At 39.3% G+C, this 20,766-nt stretch overlaps 1 protein-coding gene across 1 annotated transcript; it reads left to right on the forward strand.

The window, feature by feature from the left end:
• Positions 1 to 398: 398 nt before the first annotated feature.
• Positions 399 to 16,948, forward strand: LOC115727725. The gene is made up of 10 exons (XM_048279755.1): positions 399 to 1,027; positions 1,118 to 3,239; positions 4,338 to 4,923; positions 5,023 to 5,087; positions 6,925 to 7,626; positions 8,305 to 9,018; positions 9,126 to 9,842; positions 10,993 to 11,406; positions 15,717 to 15,719; positions 16,937 to 16,948. Exons 1-10 carry the CDS (start codon positions 399 to 401, stop codon positions 16,946 to 16,948), a joined length of 5,964 nt encoding a protein of 1,987 aa, XP_048135712.1.
• Positions 16,949 to 20,766: the final 3,818 nt, after the last annotated feature.

Below are 20,766 nucleotides of genomic sequence, written 5' to 3' on the forward strand. Positions count from 1 at the left end.
CCATAAGATTTTGAAATAACAAGTACCATGCCATGTCAAATTTCCGAGATTCTTGAATGAATGTTCCTAAAACAGTTTGGCCCTTCAGCTGTGATTTGAAAATTACAGCACCCACGGCAACGTTTAACATATGGTTTGCAAGTCCACGTTGGTGGCTTGACAGATGGGACCCACTGCGGTCTTTCTTTATTTTAAATCGTTGGATCTCCAGAACTGAAGCTCACCCGTTGATTCGTCATCCATTTCTGCGCTCAAATCTTATTCCCCTCTTCTTCTCTCAATCATTCTTGCTCTGTTTCGCTCTTTCTTCTCCTCGGCCAAACCATCCTTCTTATTCTTCTTCACTGTCTCCCCGTTTTATCGCTCTTTCTTTCTCGATAAGAAAAAATCAAAGCAAAATGTCGATCGATCCTGCCATTCCTGCTGCATCTTTTGCATGGGATGTCTTGAAGTGGGTAGTTGTTCCTGTCAAGCGCCAATTTGGATACGTGATCTCCTCCAAGAGCTACGCCCAGGATCTTCAGAAGGAAGTCGGGAAGCTGACGTACGAGGCTGAGAGGATCCACAATGCCGTCGAAGTGGCCAGAAACAATATTCGGACGGTCTACAGTCTAGTCACCGATTGGCACGAGAGTGCAGAGAAGGCCTTGAAGGAGGCGAGAGAGCTGTTGGAAGAGTTCGAAAAAGCGAGTAAGAGTTGCTGCTACGGGACTCTTCCCGACCCCAATTGTCGCTATCAGTTCAGCAGAAAGGCCAAGGATAAGATCGAGCTCCTTCAGCGACTCGCTCGAGAATGCAGTGAATTCAGGGACATCTCCTCCATTGATCCTGCTCCGGGGAATGTCACTGTGGTCTCCGCTCCTTCTGCCAAGGACGATGGCGTCTTTGAATCCAGAGCTTCGATCAAACGTAAAATCATGGCCGCTCTTGCTGATAACCGCAACAGTGTGGTTGGGGTTTATGGGATGGGCGGGATCGGCAAGTCCACCCTTTTGGAAGAGGTTGAAAGAAGAATAAGGGAAGAGAGGTCTTTCGATCTGGTCGCTAAGGCCGACGTGTCGGAAAATCCAGACATCACGAGGATTCAAGGAGAGATCGCGCACGGGTTGGGCCTTAGTGACATAAAGAAGGAAGAGAATGTCAGCTTGCGAGCGAAGCTTCTGCACGAGAGGTTGGAAGATGAGGAGAGGACGAAACAAGAAAATGATGAGGAGAGGCAGAAGAAGAAGAAGAAGGTGCTCATAATACTGGACAACTTGTGGGAGCCGCTGGACTTGAAATCAGTCGGCATTCCTTGCGGTCATGATAACAAAGTCATAGGATGCAAGTTGCTGTTGACGTCGAGATATCGAGATGTCTTGCAAGCGGAAATGGGCTGCGACGACCCCTTACTTCTTGGGGAGCTGCAGGAGGAAGAGGCAAGAAGATTGTTTGAGAGTTATGTCGGAGACAAAGTTCGCGATGAAGAGTTCAAACCCTTGGTGGAGGAAGCACTCCATAAATGTGCAGGTTTGCCTTTCCTAATTGTCCAAATGGCCAAACTTCTTAAACACGCTAATTTATCCGGATGGAAGAATGTTTTAAAACAACTCAAGCTGTCTAAAAACGAGGGGATTGGTGAGAAAGTAAATAAGATGTTGCAATTGAGTTACGACCATTTAAAAGGCGAGGATGTGAAGTCACTGTTACGGCTCTGTGTTGTGTGTGGCGTCTCTAAGCCATCTCTTGAAAACTTGGTGAGGTATGGCGTGGGTTTGGGGTTATTTCGAGAAGACAAGAGCATGGAAGAAGCTAGAGAAAGTTTGGCATCATCCATCCGCACTCTTCAAGACTCCTCCCTCTTGTTAGAGGATAGAGATGTTCATGGTTTCAAAATACATGACTTGGTTCGTGAGTTTGTTGCCTCGGTTGCTTCCAGAGATAACCCTTTTCTTGTGTTGAAAGAGAAAGATAGGTTGATAACAGAGTGGTCAAAGGACGAGCTCAAAAGTTGTAGGGCAACATGCTTTCCCTACGTTGACATGGAGGAGCTTCCTGAAGAAATAGATTGCCCCGAAATGCAGATGTTTTTGTTGTTCAGGAACAATAAACCTCTTGATGTTCCGGATTCATATTTCAATTCTATGAGGAAACTCGCGGTCCTAAATCTCACGGGGATACATCTCATTCATTCGCCATTGTCGTTTCAACTCTTGGAGAACTTACACACCTTATGTTTGGATGACTGTTCGGTAGATGATGTAGCCAGTCTTGGCAACCTAAAAGGGCTACAAATTCTCAGCTTTGCGAACTCCGAAATTCCTCTATTGCCGAAAGAAATCGGGCAATTGGTAGAGCTAAGGCTATTAGACTTGAACCATTGCTCGAGGCTTCAGGTAATCAAACCAGGTGTGCTAGGAAGCTTGATCAAATTGGAGGAGTTATATGTGGAGAATAGCTTTGATCAATGGAATGCCATGGAGCAAACTCCACCAAGTAATGCCTGCCTTATTGAGTTGAATAACATGAAGAATCTCTACTCTCTACACGTATCAATTCCTGATCCGAATGTCCTGCCCAAGGATTTAAACCTAGAAAAATTAACCAAATACAGAATCCAGATAGGCAAGACATGGCACTCGTCAAGCGAGTACAAAACATCAACAGCATTGAAGCTCAAGTTGAATCCAGCGAATGATATTCTCCACAAAGGATGTGTACGAACTATCTTGGACAAAACTGATGATCTGTATTTGGATGGATTGAACAAACCTCAAAGTATTTGCGAGTTATCCCTAGAAAGTTTTCCAAAATTGAAGCATCTACATGTCGAGAATGGTCCCTCCGTCCATTACATCCTCCAATGCCCTTCCTCCACTGCTTTTAAGAGGTTGGAGTCATTAGTTCTCGAAGATCTGATCAACATGGAGAAGATATGCCACAGCCATGTCTTGTCCACGTCCTTCCGTACATTGAAAAAAGTACGAGTCAAGCTTTGTTTCAAAATGGAAGTTTTGTTTCCTTGTTCATTACTGAGAGAACTTCCACAGCTTGAAGAGATCGGAGTTATCGAGTGCGACTTGATGCGGGAGATTGGAGAAGCTGATGAAGGTGGCAAAGTTGAGTTGCGTAATTTGCGTGCATTGGAGTTGCGTGACTTGCCAAGTATGAAAAACTTTTTATCCGCCGGGAGTGCTCCTTTGAGTAGTTCATCAGAAACCCAAGCTGCCACTCAAGCTGTATTTTTCAACGGGCAACAGGTAACTTTCTATCAAAAGAAAATAGTATTTATTAATTGCCAATTAGATGTAACATAGATCATAATGCATATTCATATTGTTATTTTCAGTTCATTTGGTTCCAATTTACCTTATCCATTGGTGCCTTCGTTGTCCATTAGATAAACCAATCTTCTGTTTCTCTTCATTTTGTAGAAATCCAATTGATTGTGTGAATTCCACATAAACTTAGTTTGGGATGGGTCATGAGTTACTTTTTACTTACATCCTGCAAGTATACTTATGTTAATAGGGTTCATGAAGCAAAACTGAAAGGAATTTTGGCAATAAAGTATTCAATGATAAAGCAATTTCATAGATTTGTTAAATGGATTCCGCTAGATTCAGTTAGCTAAAACTTTGTTATTATATGAAAGATAAGCACGCCAACCTGAGATATTTTTTTTAAAATTCAAATTACTCTTTTTCCCCGCAGATTAAATTAGTAAAATTTGCTAAATGAATATAGCAAAGTTGAGTAAAGGCATTGTTACTATTGTTATTAATACAATTAATATTAGAATTCTGTTAAAGAGTGCCTCAGGGCCCTGGGAGCAGTTGTTGAGAAACTAATTAAGGAAACTCTGTAGCTTCTAATACATTGATTATCTTCATGTCATACGCAATATGTACCTTGAAAATTGAAATATTCAGAATAAAGTGTACTAAACAATGTCTCATAAGCAGTCTTTCACAAAACTGTTATTGTTGTTCTTCTTAACGTTTCTATTACATGTCAGCATTAATTTTTGTTAGATCATTACCTCCTTTTGATGCTAGGAAAAGAACACATGATGAAAAAAAAAAATAGCAATGAAAAGATTACAAGGACGATGGCGATGATAACAATAGTCATATATCTTTTGTTTTACATCTTTTCGTTGATTATAATTAGTTTCCTTTAATCTTAGAACCAGTTATCTTGTTTTGCATTTTCTAATAGTCCAATGAACGAACCACAGAGAAGTTAAATTTGTTGCACAGATGGGGGTTTCGCGCAACTTGACATAACCTGCTAATTGCACGTATAAAATCCAGCTTGTCTTTCCTAATGTTATCGTTGATGGGTTTGTCCGCCAGGTTTCAATCCCATCCTTGCAGACCTTGACTATGTATGGACTTCCCAATCTGGAAACTCTATGGAGCGAAGAATCTGCAGTGGAACTGAGCAATCTTCAATCTCTTGAGCTGTTGGGGTGCAAATCTCTCTCGAAGGTTTTCAACTTCAGGTCGCTGGTAAATTCACATAAGCTGCACTCTTTAACTATCAAAAATTGCGTTTCGGTGCAAGAAGTTTTTGACCTTGATGGACCAAGCGCCAGCGGAAATGTTGAGACTCCCTCCGAGCTAACCACCTTGGAGTTATGGGACTTGCCGAGCTTGAGGTGCCTATGGAACAAGAATCCTTGCGGACTAGTGAGATTCCATCGTTTAACAAAGCTAAAGGTGATTGACTGTGACAGCCTCAGGTTTCTGTTTTTGGCATCAATGGTAAAACCTCTAGCACAATTGAAAGAACTAGAAGTGATGTATTGCAAGAAGATGGAGGCGATCATTATGGAGGAAGAAGGGTTGGAAACGGAAACATCAGGAATTCTAGCATTCCCGATGTTGACTTATTTGCGATTAGCTTTGGAAAGTTTGACGTGCTTCTCTCGCAAAAAGTGTAAGATTGATTTGTTATTTTCATCTATGAAGATCTTCTTGGCATCTTTTGAAATACAAATAATGACATTCTTTCCATCGTATAAAAAATTGATGGCAGGTTCACGAGAAGCTAGGTATCGGGATCACGTTAAATCACGCGCCACTGCCCTCTTCAATCATGAGGTACGTAATTCTAGTTAGGTCAAAATATTAAATATGACAAGAACTGTCGGAGTAAAATACTTGGCATCACTTGTATGTGCTAATTGTATTGCGGAAGTTTGCATGCTGAGCATTGCAAGTTCCCATATGCCACTACAAACAATTAGCAAGTTTCAATTCACGCCAATCCCGAGAAAGCAAGAGTTGGATCAATCACACGAACTATTGAAAAAAAATTACGAAGAAATATATAGGCGTAAAAATCATTGTCAGGCCCACGTAATTACTAATTACGCTAAGCAAATAAATAGTTATACAGCAGGCAAAGCATAACAAGAGCAAAAACTTACTAAATGACTTACGAAGTTAAGTTTGGTTAAAATTGATTGCATTCTGGATAAGTCAAAGTAAAGTTACAATCCAAATTGCCTTCTAAGTTGAATTGAGAGAATTTAAAGAAAATCACTACAGATATAAAAGTCGGATATCTAATCTTCAAGGAGTTCGGTTGTTAATTCTCAAATTACGGGGTTGAATTCAGTCATTGTAACTAAATAGTAATGGATTTTGTAACTTAAACTACAATTTTTAATAACCCAGGTAATAAATTTCATTTCTTTATAAGTTATGCACTTTGACCAAACATTCAAAATTTTCTGGCCAACTATTGTTGTGACAAACAGTATGGCCAATTTTCTGAACGTTATACTGTTGTCGGGTCGTCATCGAATGAGAATGTCATTGAAAAACTTATATAATTATATTGTTATGAAGTGCTCCCCGAAAAGTCCTTAATGAATATCACTGTAGACTTTCAATTACAAGATGTTGATCATCCTCCTTGCAAGGAAAACTATTTTTGGGCCCCATACTCAACATTAGCATAATATTATCAGTTATGTGTACAATGTCCCCTAACTACGACAATGTGGATTTTATACTATTATCGAGTCTCTACGTTTTACATAACAGTAACTAAGAATTTAACCTCTTTTTAATTTAAAAAAAAAAAAAAGAGAGAGAGATTCATACGATTCTAATCATTTATACTAAAGTACAAATACCTATATTTCAGAAAACAAAAAATCCACGTCCGCACAATGCATGAGGATGCTGCTAATTACCCAGTAATGAGAGAAAGAATAATCAGTTAATTAATGATCTGCGTCCGTTATCAGTTAGCAACATCAAAAAGAAAATATCGTAAATTAAGTATTGTTGTTAATCTAAATAACTGATAAATCGTGCTAGATGAACGGTTTTCCGATTTTGACAAAGAATGTAATTGTCTCGGCGATTTTGCATGTACGGCTGGCTTGGCACTGCAAGCATGAATAAGTGGGTTCACTCTGAATTAACGTTGACAAATAACATTGTTATGCAGCCAAATAGGCTGTAAAATTGGATTAATACGTCGATTTTCTTAGATATTTTTAACCACCTATGATGAGGGATTTATGACTATCTTTGATAATTTGATTCAAGTATATGCCAAGGTTGAGGAATATCGTCCTTTTTGTTTTCAAATATTTCTTACTGCATTTATATGTCAAAACATATACAGAAAAGCCTCTCTTTTCATTTTCGTGTGGTGTGTCTCCAATACAAAATATGGGCATAGCCAAATTACCATCTTGCCCATTGTAAAAAGAATATGCTTAGCTCACATTAATAGCGTTTGTTTTATTACATTTGGTTTGACTTCTCCATGTGCTTAATTTTTTTTCTCTTTTTTCTTTCCTTTTATGCAACTTAATAATTCCCCCTCTCCCCTTGGCAACTCATTTATATTAACATCTTGGAAGTTCATGAATTTGTAATTTAAATGGATCACCAATTTTGTGAGTGAATATCATAGGTTGCGTTTCCTCGCTTGGAGACATTAGAGATCTGGAACATGGATAATATCGAAATGATATGGGACAATCAAGCTGCTGCGGATTCTTTCCACAATGTAAAATCACTTGATGTGCGGGCATGCAATAAGCTAGTGAACATTGTTCCTTCTTGCATTGTTGGACGGCTTTGGAGCCTGGAACGTTTGCGTGTATCTTATTGTGGTTCGCTTGAAGTTGTTTTTGAACTTCAGTCACTGAATCCTCTAGATGGGAATCCTGGTGTTCGTTCTCAATTAAAAAGGCTGATGTTATATGAATTGCCACAGTTGAAGTGTGTATGGGATAAGGAACTCCACCATCAAGTCAAATTCCAGTGTCTCCATTCTGTTACTGTTTCCAATTGCAAGAGCCTCACCTCTCTATTTCCAGCCTCAGTAGCGACAGATCTTATCCAACTTGAGGAGTTGGAGATCAATGCATGTGGCATTACAGAACTCATCGGGATGGAAGGACCAGTTCTTGGGGTTGTCTTCCCAAAGTTAAACTCCCTCAAGCTCAAGCATCTGACAGAGTTGAAGTGCATCTACACGGGAACACATGCTTTAGGTTGGCCAGCATTGAAGACTTTGGAGGTGCATGGCTGTAACAAAGTGGAGATACTCGCTTCCCAAATTGAGAATGAGACGCCACTACAGAAACAGCCTCTCTTCTTGTTGGAAAAGGTACGACTTAGGATTATTTGTTTTGCTTCGATTGTGAATATTTGAATTGAAGATTATGGTCACAGCCAAGCATATCATACAAGTAATTCCACATATGGAGATGTAAACTATATGACCCTCTTTGAATCCACAGAAATAGTATAACATGGAAACATCATACGTTCTTCAAGTATTGACAGAATGTATAGCCATTATCCCCCTTAAAAAAATGGTTTTGGCTAATTCTGATAGTTTAGTCTCTTAAGTACCATAAAGATTGAAAACACGTGGCATGCGGTTTGATCTTACCAGGCGCAAGAGTGTTTTCTAATTTGAGCCCTATTAGTCTCTTAACTGATGTAATGCTAAAAAGGGAAAGACGTGACATTTTTGTTTGCATTGATATCTGAAGTTATTGGAATTGTGATTATAATTGATCGAGATGTTATTTTCACAACAGATGTTTCTTATAGAAACGAGAATGTACACATCTGATTAAGTTCAAATACGGATACAAGTAAAATATAAAAAATCAACGATAGTGTCTATTGCATGAGGGCACATTTTCTTTTGTTGAATCACCGACTCAACATATTAAAAAATGTAGATATTATGCACGATGTGCAGGACTTATACCATGACACATGAGTACTCATTTAACTAAGCTGACTTCAAACTCTGATTTGACTATCTTCTCAGGGTGCCTTCCCAAATCTACAAGAGCTAAGATTGGATTTATCTGGACATATGGAGATATGGCATGGGGATTTTTATTGTGAAGAATTCTTCCGAACGCTTAGGGTTCTTGAGCTTTGTCATCTCTCGGAGGAATATGCAATATCCATGTGTCTTTTTATTCAGAGTTTAACCAACTTGGAAAAGCTCGTTCTATGCGAATCTCATCTAGAGAAGCTGAGCAGAAATGTGGAAGCCATAGAAGACCCAAGTCATGAGCTATTACCCTCGTCGAGATACTTTCAACACCTGAAGACTCTAGATGTGTCACATTGTGATGGTCTATCAAGTATGTTCACACCGACCATGGCTAAAAACTTGACGGAACTCATAGAGTTGAGGATAAGAAATTGTAAAATGTTGAAAGAAGTTATTAGTGACGATGGGGGTAAGGAGGGGTATGCAGTGACTTTCAATCAGTTGAAGCACATACAACTTGATGGGTTGACGAGGTTGAGTTGTTTTAGCTCAAGTGAATACACTTTGGTGTTCCCTCTCTTGGAAGATGTCATAGTGAGTGGATGTCCCAACATGCAGTCCTTCTCTAAAGGACCAATAGTTGCGCCAAAGCTGGAGCGAATACAAGTAGAAACACAAGCAGATCCAAAGCCTCAACATGAAGTGTGGTTTTGGAAGGAAAACCTCAACACCACTATCCAAAATATGTTTGAAGAAATGGTATGCATCAATTATCAAATTTTGTGCAATTGGATAGTCTTAATAACCTATAGAGTAATTACTTTTTGCTAACTATAAGTTTACCTTTAATGATGCATTTCTAACAGGCTACGATTGCTAGAGTAAAGTTTATGTGGCTATCTGAGTTCCCTGAGTTGATTGGAAAGTGGCATAGTGAACTCAATCCCATCAAGTCATCTTGGCAATTAGAAAGATTGGCAGTGGATAATTGTCCATCATTTATTAACGCTATTCCATCCAAATTGATGCTTGTTTTAGAGAAAATGACAAGGTTGCAAGTGTGCAATTGCGAGTCTTTGGAAGAAATATTCGATCTTGAAGGGCTTGAGCCTATGGAAATCACTCGGGTGCTACCTCAGCTACGAAATTTGGGCTTGGTCAATCTACCGAAGTTGAGGCAACTATGGAACAAAGATCTTCAAGGAACGATGCGCTTCAGTTCTCTATTTTCTCTGACCCTTTATAATTGCAGCAACTTGAGATATGCTTTCACTCCATCGATGGCTCGATGCCTTGCAAATCTACACGGCATTGAAATAAAGGAGTGTGGTGAAATGGAAGAAGTGATCGCAGAGGAAGAAGGGCACATAAGCGTGGTTGAGAAGATCACATTCCCGATGCTCTATACGATGACGCTGGAATGCTTGCCCAATTTGACGAGTTTCCTCTCGGGAAAGAGTCATATGCTGGATTGTCCTCGCCTAATAGTGTTGACCATTGCCCACTGTCCCAAGATGAGAAGTTTGACATGGCATTCTTGGATGCAGATTGATCAGGATACCCCTTCCCTCTTCACTCCACAGGTTAGCCTTCTTTTTCTTAACCCAATGCTTTTGGTGTTTTGATTAATTATCTTGTCAAATCGAAGTGTGGATGGAACTGGTAAGTGGAATTTGGAAATAGAATGGCGCGCGTTGCACTCGTCACATGAAACAAACAATTTCAGTTCCAGTGCAAATGCAACATCCACTTTGTTTTCGTTTTCGTTTTGCCTCCACACACCCAAATAAAACTCCAAAATCCTCGACACATGGCACAGTCAAGGATAAGAAGTTGGTTACGTATTGCAGGCTTTAAGATATTGTAGTTAAGTGTCAACACCAAGTTTTGCCCCCCACCCCAAAAAAAAAAAAAAAAACAAGAAAGTGTGACAGCACCAACTAAAACTTCATAATTGTATACCGACTTCAGTAATTGGTTACCAATTATAAATCAATGAATCACAAATGAAGAATTAGTTTTCTCCAAGAAGGTCAACTGAAACATCTTCAACTTGAAGCAAATAAATCCAAGAATTCTTACCATATACTTTGTTGCATTATCGAAAATAGGGGATATATATATTTGTATATGTGCGCACACTGAAGTTAAACAGTGCATTTATGTGTGATCGGCGAATTGGAGAGTCCGAGAAGTTGTCATAGGAACTTTCAAAAATTTGGACGGAGAAAGCGTTGCCAGTAATAAATTTCGGGTAAGCCAATTAAAAGTCAATGTTCCATGTACTATTGACTATAAATTGAAACAAGATACATTTCTAAATTTCAAAGAATTGCAAAATTCATTCGATAGAATTTAAGAGAGGTTGCCGTCTTGCGGAACCGAAAGCAATTTTCAAATTTGTTTTCATTGAATTAATGAACAAGCTAATTTCTTTACGGAGTTTGTTGTGATACGCATCATTGCTTCAAAAGGCAATTAACACGTACCAGCTGATCGAGTCACTACACTTTTTCCCTTTTTTGGGGCCTTTTTTCTTACAGATTCTTTTGCCTAATTATTGTTTTTTCTGTTATTTGTAAATAGAAAGCATCTACGACCCTCCCTCTATGTGTAACTAACAAGCTGTAGAATTCTCATGATTTGTGAGAGCTCGGGTAGTTTGGAAATTTCGTCTTTGAGATCATAAGTCGGTGTAATCATTTCATCGCGCCGTTTTTCTCAATATGGCAGGTACAATTTCCCACGCTTAAATCGATAGTTCTCTCCCACATGGACAAATTAAGCAAAATATGGACCTGCGGCCCTCAAGGAACTTTCACTTTTAAATACTTGCAGAAAGTGAAGGCTCGTAACTGTAAGAACCTTGAAATTTTGTTTCCACATTGGGTGGCTACAAGTCTAAGCCAACTTGAGGAACTTCGAGTGGAGTCTTGTGGGCTCGAGGAAATAGTCTGGAGTGCGAGTGGAGATGACAGTCAACACTCTATTGCTGCTCAATTTCTTTTCCCAGTATTGACTTCTCTGGTATTACATGATATGCCACAACTCAAGAGCTTCTGCCCTAACTTGCTCACTTTGAACTGGCCATTCTTGAAGGAATTGCGAGTGACCCATTGTGAAAAAATGAATATGTTGTCCTTTCCAGTTCAGAAGGTATTATTAAAACTTCTCTTCCTCTGTTTCTTTTTATTCTTTAATTCACCCACTATGTCTTATGTGCTCTCATACACACTTTTCATTCGTGGGCACCCAAAATGTTTTAGTGGCACTATCAGCGCATCTCGGTCACCCGAAATTCAAAGGAACTGCAGATTCTTGTCGACAAGATAAGACATTCCTCATAAAGGATGAATTTGGTCAGGATGGTTCTTGAACTAACCGCACCGACCTTAAAGGTTTTTATATGGATTAGATGTGAATTTCCTACCGACTAAATCGCGAAGCGGGCACACACATTTAGCAATTTCTTTTCAAATAACGGCAGGATGACCATCTTTCTTTTGATGTTTTCTGGGTGAAATGGATTTTGGTGTTCTTTCCCTTTCTATCTAATTATACGAGCATTTGGTTGCAGTTCGTATATGTATGACGACTTTAGAAGCTTGATACTTTTATGCAGGCTCTAGAGATTAACGAATTGTAAGGAAAAGGCCACGTTCCATGGGAATAAACCGACTTAATATGCCTTATAGTGCAATGATTTATTTTGTCGAACATTGTTGAACTTACTTGCTCTCATTATATTTACAATTTGCAGGACATTCCCACCTTAGAGAGACATTTATTAGTCGATAAAGATATTCAGAGGATACAGAATGAAAATCTTTTTGATGACATTGGCAAGCGAGAAGCACTAACATTGGCATGCTTTCATGATGAAAGGGCAGGTTTTCCTTCCGACTTCCTCCTCCAGATATTTCCCAATTTAAAAAGACTTGAGGTTTTTTGTAGTTCCTTTGAAGATATATTCCCTGATGGAGGACTCGGGGATGAGGGAAAACATCCAGTGCTTGAAAACTTAAAAGAACTTAAGTTGAGCAAGCTACACAACCTAAAGCGAGTCTGGAAAGAAGACTATTTAATCACAAAAGTTCTTCCAAATATTGACAAATTTGAGGTTTGGGATTGTCCCAGTTTGAAAATACTATTTCCAGCCATGACAACCTTCCATAATTTGACGGAGTTGGTGGTGAAAAATTCCTCTGGATTGGTACATCTAGCAATAGCTTCCGCGATCGCAAGTTTAGTGCATCTTAGGAAGATGACTATAATAGGATGTGAAAGAATGAGAGAAGTAATGGCGGACGATGAAAACGGAGAAGGAAAAATGATTTCTTTTGGGATGCTAAAGTCGTTGACACTCCAAGATCTGCAATGCCTAGAATGCTTCTCCTCCACCACAAGTTGCATCTTGAGGTTTCCATCCTTGCGGAGGATTGTAGTGGAAGAGTGCCCGAAAATGAAGATCTTTTCCAATGGTACGCTGAGCACGCCACAACTACAATATGGGAGATTGTTCGGATACATATTGGATAAGAACTGGGATGGTGATCTCAATACAGCCATACAAAAGTTATCAACATAAAAAAAATGCACATAAAATTGGTGAGATCCAATTAATGATATTCTCAATATTATTATTATTATTATTTTGGTCGTTTGCCTCTGCTTTCGAATTGCCCGACGTCTAAAGCACCATTTCTATTTTTTTTTTCTTTTTTGAATCTTTTTAAACTTGTCTAGTCACCGATGAAGGGAAGGGCAGATGCTACGAGTGGCGTAGAGATATGGAAGTTACTGAGGCACAGCCAAAGGTAAGTGATTCTATTTCCAATTTCCCTCCTTCTCATTGACAATAGACCTTCCCAGAAAATGGTAGTTCGCATTAGCTAATAATTTAATGAAATTAGGCATAAATGACTTTGAAAATGATAACCGGTTTCTAATTGATTGACCATTAATGTGCCAAATAAGCAAATCCTCTATCATTTGCCACGTCAGCATAACTACTTAGAGCCCACCCTGAGCATCTCATTTGGTTTCTTTTTCCTTGAACTCTCTTATTGTTCGATATCCACTCTCTTCTTTTCTTTTCTTTTTTTTTATTTTAGGAAATTGCGTAAAAAATTCTTAGCGATAGCTTAATGTACAATCAAGCTCTAAAATTTGGAAAAGTGCGATTAAGTCATAAACGATTTGAATCAGATGTAACCAAGTCCTCCTCGATGACAACTCAACGAGATATGCTGACACCGCAAGCTTCAATTTTCTAATAGGTGTTGGTCTCTAGTGACCGATACACAAGTAGATTTAGATTAAACTCTATTGATCATTTACGGAAATAATCAAGGATGAATATTAAAAGCCAGCATCGACAATGACGGTGGAAGATCCATAAACAGAACGATCATTTAAGGAAATAATCAAGGACGAAATAATCATTTTACCTTAATATTAGCTGCAAAAACTTATATTCCATCGCCTTAAAAATGCCGGGCTCACGACTAAGGAATTTTTAAAGGCTAAAGATGTTTAGTTTGTAGTAGGTACCCAATGTTTAACTTTCAATTCTTAGTTACAGGAATTTAAGTTAAATACTAATCTGGACTCGACAAAGGAAATAAAGATTGACTAGCTTAAACATGATGGATTGGACCTGTTGAGTTTGAGTGAATAATCTTTTCTTTTGCCCTAACTGTCTATAACGACTAGAGGGGGTGTTCAGAACCCATCATTTTGTTGGGAAAAGTTCATTAGCTACTTTGCACATCACTTTGTGAATTAATTCTATCGATTTCAGTCTCCGTACCTCCGACGTTATTCTTGATGCAATTTCGATCAACTAACAGACTGTCCAAACTGATGAAGGAGCAAATCTTCAGTGACAGGATTCGGAAGGTCTGTGAATCTTATCCTATAAGCAATGCATACACTTTCGTATCGCTTTTTCTTATGCTCTCTGCCTGACTAATTTAGGCCGTATGGAAAATTCCAAATGCGAGGTGAGCCCCGGCATGGTGGCTCCTGGTAGTTCTACTTCTCAATGTTCGCGGGCAACTATGCTCTCGAACCGGCCAACAAGTCCAAGCTGCAGAATCCTTTCTTCTCAGTAGTCAATCGGTCACATAATCTATTGAAGCAAAATGTGGTAAGAAAAGATCGTGACATAATAGTACTCATGTGCAAAATTTGGTCTGGTCAACGTTACTTTAGTTATCATACCTTTGGTGTTCTTACTCGTAGATCATTTGCTGATCGAAAATCAACTCTGCAGACTATCCCAGGCTGTTTTCTTGAGGGGCGCATCAATGGAAGCATGCAAGCCGCAACTCTTAAATGTTCGGACGGGTCATGACCTCAGAGTCTCCCTTTTCAGAAGGAATGTTAAGAATTAGGCGTAAACTTTGGTATGCCTAAACAAAAAAAAAGTTCATGGTTTGCTACGTTTTGTTTAGTTAATCAGATCAAAGAAAGCAAACCTTTCTGCTGCAGCTAATTGAATGGTGATGCATTTCCTGATGCTCTCTGGCGAGCAGCGAACATTACACAGGGCACATTGCATATTTCGGGTACATGTGTGCCTAATTTCAAATCTCTTTGCATATTTGCGTCTTTGTTCGACAATGTATAAATCGAACTCATCCGCAGCATGGGTTCGATAAAACAGAAGGTCATAAGCAATCCTTATCTCACGCCAATATGCAGAGTTGGTCAGTAACAGAGATTTTAGTATAATACTTCAAGTAATTTCCTTCGCCCTTGAGGTGGTTAGAAAAGGAAAGAAAGAATGTCCTGCACCAACTCTGTTATCTAGGAAAGTTCGGTGATGGAGTGATTCTTTATACTGATTAGATCTCATCTCTTTAAGATGATAATTTCATGCTCTGCTCTAGTCACCAGCATCCTCTGGTAGTCCTACAACCTCTATGCAGTCTCCGAAGCAATCACTGAAATTCGTACTGGCTGTTTGAAAAATATGCATTGGGCAGAGTACTCCATATGGATTCAACAAGATACACATTCAGGAAAACAAACAAGTTGCGACCGGTGAAGTGAAGACGAGGAGATATCCGAACGAGCTTGTGGTGCTCTGCTCTGCCTGCCGCGAGCATGGAGACGATCTTGTGTTAAAAGTCTCAATTTTTCAGCTGGAGTTGAGTACCAGAGTTCATTGATTTGAAAAATCAATACGATTCAAAATCTTACGACTTCCTTCATTTGGTAAGGAAACAGAAAATCTAATGATTTAAAGTTAGATTTGAAAAAATCATTGACAAACAAGGCAATTTATATAATTCCCTATCTAAATTACTCTACTAAATATTAGAATCTGATGGAAGATTCAGAGCATTGCTGTACTAATATGACTAAAAGCATGATCTCGAGTAACTAGTTTACTAATTCGTCATGAGCTAGACCTGATATTCTCGATGGGCCAAACCCATTGTAAGAAGGCAGTGACACAACAATATAAGCTTGAACTGTTTATAGATAGCTATAAATATCACAAGCCTATTCATTCGTAGAATCCCTTCAATTAATTACAGAACTCAATATTTTTTTCTTTTTTTTTAATCGTTGTCTTTATTTTCCCGTTTTTTTTTAAATCTTTTTCTGCATTTACATGGCTGGCCCCTGCAGTTTATCTTTTTGCTGGATTTACATGGCTGGTCCCGATTGCCTCCCTTTAAATTTCTCGTCATTTACTTTCTTGTCCAAAATCAATTCATCTGTGCTCTCATAGGATTTTCCGTCACTTTTTTTTTTTCCTAAAACAATGATGCTCTCTAGTGATCAATACGCAAGTAGATTCAGATTGAAGTGTAGTAATCACTTAACTGAAATAATAAGACCGGATTTTAAAAGCCAGCATTGACGTTGAGTGAGGAAGTTCCATAAGAGGACAGTCTTACACCTTGTCAACTTACCTAACGAAGAGTGAAATTGAACAAAATAGTCATGAATGTTACATAAATATTAGCCGAAAAAAAAAATTGAGTATGATTGCTGCGGACTCACGGCTAAGGAATTTTCAAAGGCTAAAGTTCTTCGGTTGATAGCAGGTATACAATTTGTAATTTCCAATTCTTGGTTATTGGAATTACTAGTAGGACTCTCTCAGCAATAATATTCAGTCCGCAGAGGATATGATAGGCTGACTACCTTAAACATGATGGATACCAGTGGAGTTTGAGTGGACTCTTTTCTTTGGCCTCACGGGATAGTCTGCCGAGATCCACCGAGAAAAGCAATTCCCTTCTTTAGTTCGGCATCCAAAGCTAAACCTCCTTAGGCCCTAAGAACAATATGAGTGTCATAACTTTCATGCAACACTCGTTTTGACTGTTATAAATGACCAAATGAAAATTCCATACGGGCTTTTAAATGAACAATTCATAGCAGCTCATACAATCGTTTCATTTTTATTTTTTTTTTGTATTAGAATCTATTTTTGCATGACATGTCTTATTTGTTCACGGAGACTAGTTGCATTTTCCCAGAGATCCTTGTTAGTGTTAGAAACTTGCCTTAAAATTTCTTGTCACACGAAATTTTTAGGAAAATTGCAAAAGTATTCATGTGGTATTTGAGGTCGTAATTGTGTTCTTTGGATCGTAATTCAATGAAATTTTCTCGCATCTTTTTTGTGAATGAGTATTGACGGGTGTTAAAGACCATGAGGTAATTTATTTTGTCGCGCCTCATTTCATGCTTGTTCCAATGCAATATACTCGGCCTTAGTCATGAGTCCATTAAAATGAAAGCATCAAACAACCCCTCCTTGATTGTTTCACTAACAAGTTCTAGAATGTTGTGATTTTTGAGAGGAAAGTAAGTTCATAATTCAATGTCATCAAATTTATGGTGTCATTTTTTCAAATATGGCAGGTACAATTTCCTAAGCTTTAGTCGATATTTCTCTCTCACATGGAAAATTTGAGCAAAATATGGACAGACAGTCCTCAAGATACTCTCACTTTTGAACATTTACGGGAAGTAGATGTCACGACCCGAACCCTACGAGCCGTTGACATCCCACTTGGCCACGACCGTGTGCAGTTCTCTAGGATCCAAAGGCCAACAAACTTAAAATTTTGCGGAAGCAACAATAATCTCTGTATAGAAATCAATAACACTACGATAACTTGGGATGGTAAAAACACACATATGTACATATATACATAGTTGTTACAAACTGTTAAACCTAGGGCTTCAGGGGGCCACCGTACAAGCCCGTGACTACCTATAACAAAAAGACACGTGGTCGAAATCCGCTACACAACCAAAATACAACACGCTACAAAAACTATGAGGCCAACTATCATAATCCTCTTCCTCGATGCCCAGCACAAACCCGTATCGGGCTGCCAGCTCGGCCTCATCCAACTCTAGAGACTACTCGGCATCCGAAGGCTCCACAACTTCGCCATCTTCTTCTGCAGGTACCGTAGTTATAGGATCGGGCACCAAAACTTCAGGCGCAACATCGGGATTCACCACCTCTCCACCTGGAGGTGCAGCATTCGCAGGATCGTACTCCCTGACTCCATTAAAGGGAACTTCGAAACCACTTAATGGTCCCACAGTCAGGTCTCCGTGGCGATATGTCCATGCCACGTATGTCCGGGGCTTCCAGTAGAGCTCCCCGGTGTCTACCCAAACTGTGGTACCGTACCTATAATAAACTTGATTCTCCCCGACAGGATACTCTGTCACTTGTGTATCCATGTCCCGGGGAATACCGAACTTCGGGGGCGGAACACTCATGGCTGAGGCAAAGGGTCCGAAAAACAACGAACCCACGACGGGGTGAGATAAAATCTCAGTAGGAAAATCTCTAACCCTAGATCGGGTCACTAGTGCCTTCGGACACAACCTAGGCGAACAATAATTTCCGACAACTCTTTCCTTTCTACCAAAAATTCCACAATTAAATTCCAGAAAATTCCATTCTTTCTCCGAAAATTCTCACAACTTCTCAAATATTCTACGTTACTCCCGTTTCGGCGTTCCACGCCTCAGTCCGACAATAAAATATTCTACGTGCTCGGAACCCCTGTTTAACGCATCCGGCCTTACTATAAATATCCACGTTACTCCAAAAATTTCCACGTTACTCCGAAAATATTCCACGCTACTCCAGAATATTCCACGTTGCTCCAGAAATATTTCACGTTACTCCAGAATATTCCACGTTACTCCAGAAATATTCCACGTTACTCCAAAATATTCCACGTTACTCCACTGCCATCAAATAAGTTCATAACATTGAGCCTCGGACCTTTATGGAACACGGCTCTATATATATACCAGGGTCTCGGACACAAAGGAATACGATCCACAAATCTCGGTCTCGGACACATAGGAACACGACCGGATCAAGTCTCGGACAATTAGTCGAACACGACTCACTTTAGTCTTGGACGACTTAATTGAACACGACTTTCATACTTTCTCGGTCTCGCATAATCAGACGAATACGGCTCACTTTGGCCTCTGACGACTTGATTGAATACGACCCTCACATTTTCTCCGAATAGTTCGGGACCACGTGATTCACTCACGTTAGAGAATTAATAATTCGGGATCACCCGATTAATTCACACTAATCCAAAAATTAATCCAGACTACCCGATCAATTAATACTACCATAGTATCCAATCCATGCCATGCGATCATATTATGCTAACGTAGCAATATATGAATAACGTGCAATTAAAATTATACTAACGTGGGAATTTATCAGGGCCGAACAATAATAATTTTCTAACGTATAATTAATTTACGACTATAGTACTAAACTATAGTAATGCCATATTTAATTAGCACCATGTCATAACAACATTGTGTCACATAAAATTAACTATAGTTAAAATATAAACTAACCAGGTTCAAAAATTAACTAGAGTCAAATACTAACCTAACCATGATTAATTAATAGCATAAAGTAACTATAGTTAGACATAAAGTAACTATAGTTAGACATAAAGTAACCATGGTCAAACTTTAACCAAACAATTATCCTCTTGACTTCACTATTCACCTCAAGAACATGTTTCTCTCTCCTCCATTCTGCAAATTTTCGGCCAGCACCCTTCCAAGCTCAATTCCAAATATTTCTTCATCAAAATTTTGCAAATACAAGGTCTATTAGCAACCTAACCGCCTAATTTAGGTTTAGAAATAATCCTACCTCAAAAACTCGCAAAAACCTCCGTTGAACGGTTGCGAAAAGCTCGAATCAAGCGGCGATTCCAGTGGTCCTTGTACGGGTGGCGACTCAACGACGATCTAGCAACTCCAAGCGATCCAAAGCGACACCGGTGAAAGCTTGAAGAAGGTTTCAGCAATGGAGGTGAGAGAGAGAATTCGGCCAAGTGAGGGAGTATGAGGTAGAGAGAGAAAGTGAGCTAGAGAGAGAGTGGGTTCTTGAAAAATGAAGAAGAAGAGGGCCAAAATAATAAATAATATCGGTTAAGATAATTATTGGGTGGAATATTCTTGGTGTCTTGAAAGTCAAGAGGGGTAAAATGGTGATTTTCTCTACCAAAAATAGTCAAAATTCGGCCAAGGGGAACAATGACCAAAATACCCTTCGTTTCAAGTGAAAAATGGGGTATTTTTCGAGGGCAAATGGGTCATTTCCCATTTCCAGTCCAAATCTATTTTTCCTGAACCTCTTTGAGGCAAACCGCGAAGAAATTACACATAGGATGAGGAAATGTCCAAAATTTTATTTATTGAAACCCCTGAAGGTTCGACGTCAAATTCTGAAGCTTGATTCGAGATCAATCTCGATCAATAGAATTTTTAGCATATCTCAAACTAACGGGCGGCTTTTAGGAATTACGCATATCGACCCGTGATTAAAATCACGTTTAAGAATTACTCGAGCCATGGCGATCTTGGTTATCATTCAATTGCGAGGGTCAATCACTAGTCCCGATGGTCACGATCGTTAGAAAATAATTTAGGGACGTTTGGAACCCACACGAGGTTAAACGGAATCACCCGTGATTCAAGCGTAGGGTATTACCCAAATCGTTCCTTAATTATTCTAGGATCTGCCTATATTTGTCCAAAATATTCCCTCGACAATTTTCATGGCCAAAAAGTCAGTCCATGACCAAGTTCTTAGGTCCACATACTCGATTTTCCTAGTTAGCCATTCCCATTTGGTTAGTCTACTCGAGAGGGATCAATTCCGAGTGAGATTCGACTGAAATACATCGATGAGACTTTTCATTTATTCAAGGCTTAAAAACGAGCCGGATTACTGGATGTCACAATTCTTCCCCCCTTACAAAAATTTCGTCCTCGAAATTTACGACAAACTTATCTATTCAAACAAATGGGGGTGCAGTTGTCTCATCGTTTCTTCATTTTCCCAGGTTGCCCCTTCCGTTCCATGGTGTTCCCATACGACCTTCACTAGTGGAATTGTCTTGTTCCTCAGAACTTGTTCCTTTTTGTCTTCTATTCGCACCGGCCTCTCCTCGTAGG

Source organism: Rhodamnia argentea, chromosome 5 (genome assembly GCF_020921035.1).
Source record: "Rhodamnia argentea isolate NSW1041297 chromosome 5, ASM2092103v1, whole genome shotgun sequence".
NCBI lineage: Eukaryota > Viridiplantae > Streptophyta > Magnoliopsida > Myrtales > Myrtaceae > Rhodamnia > Rhodamnia argentea.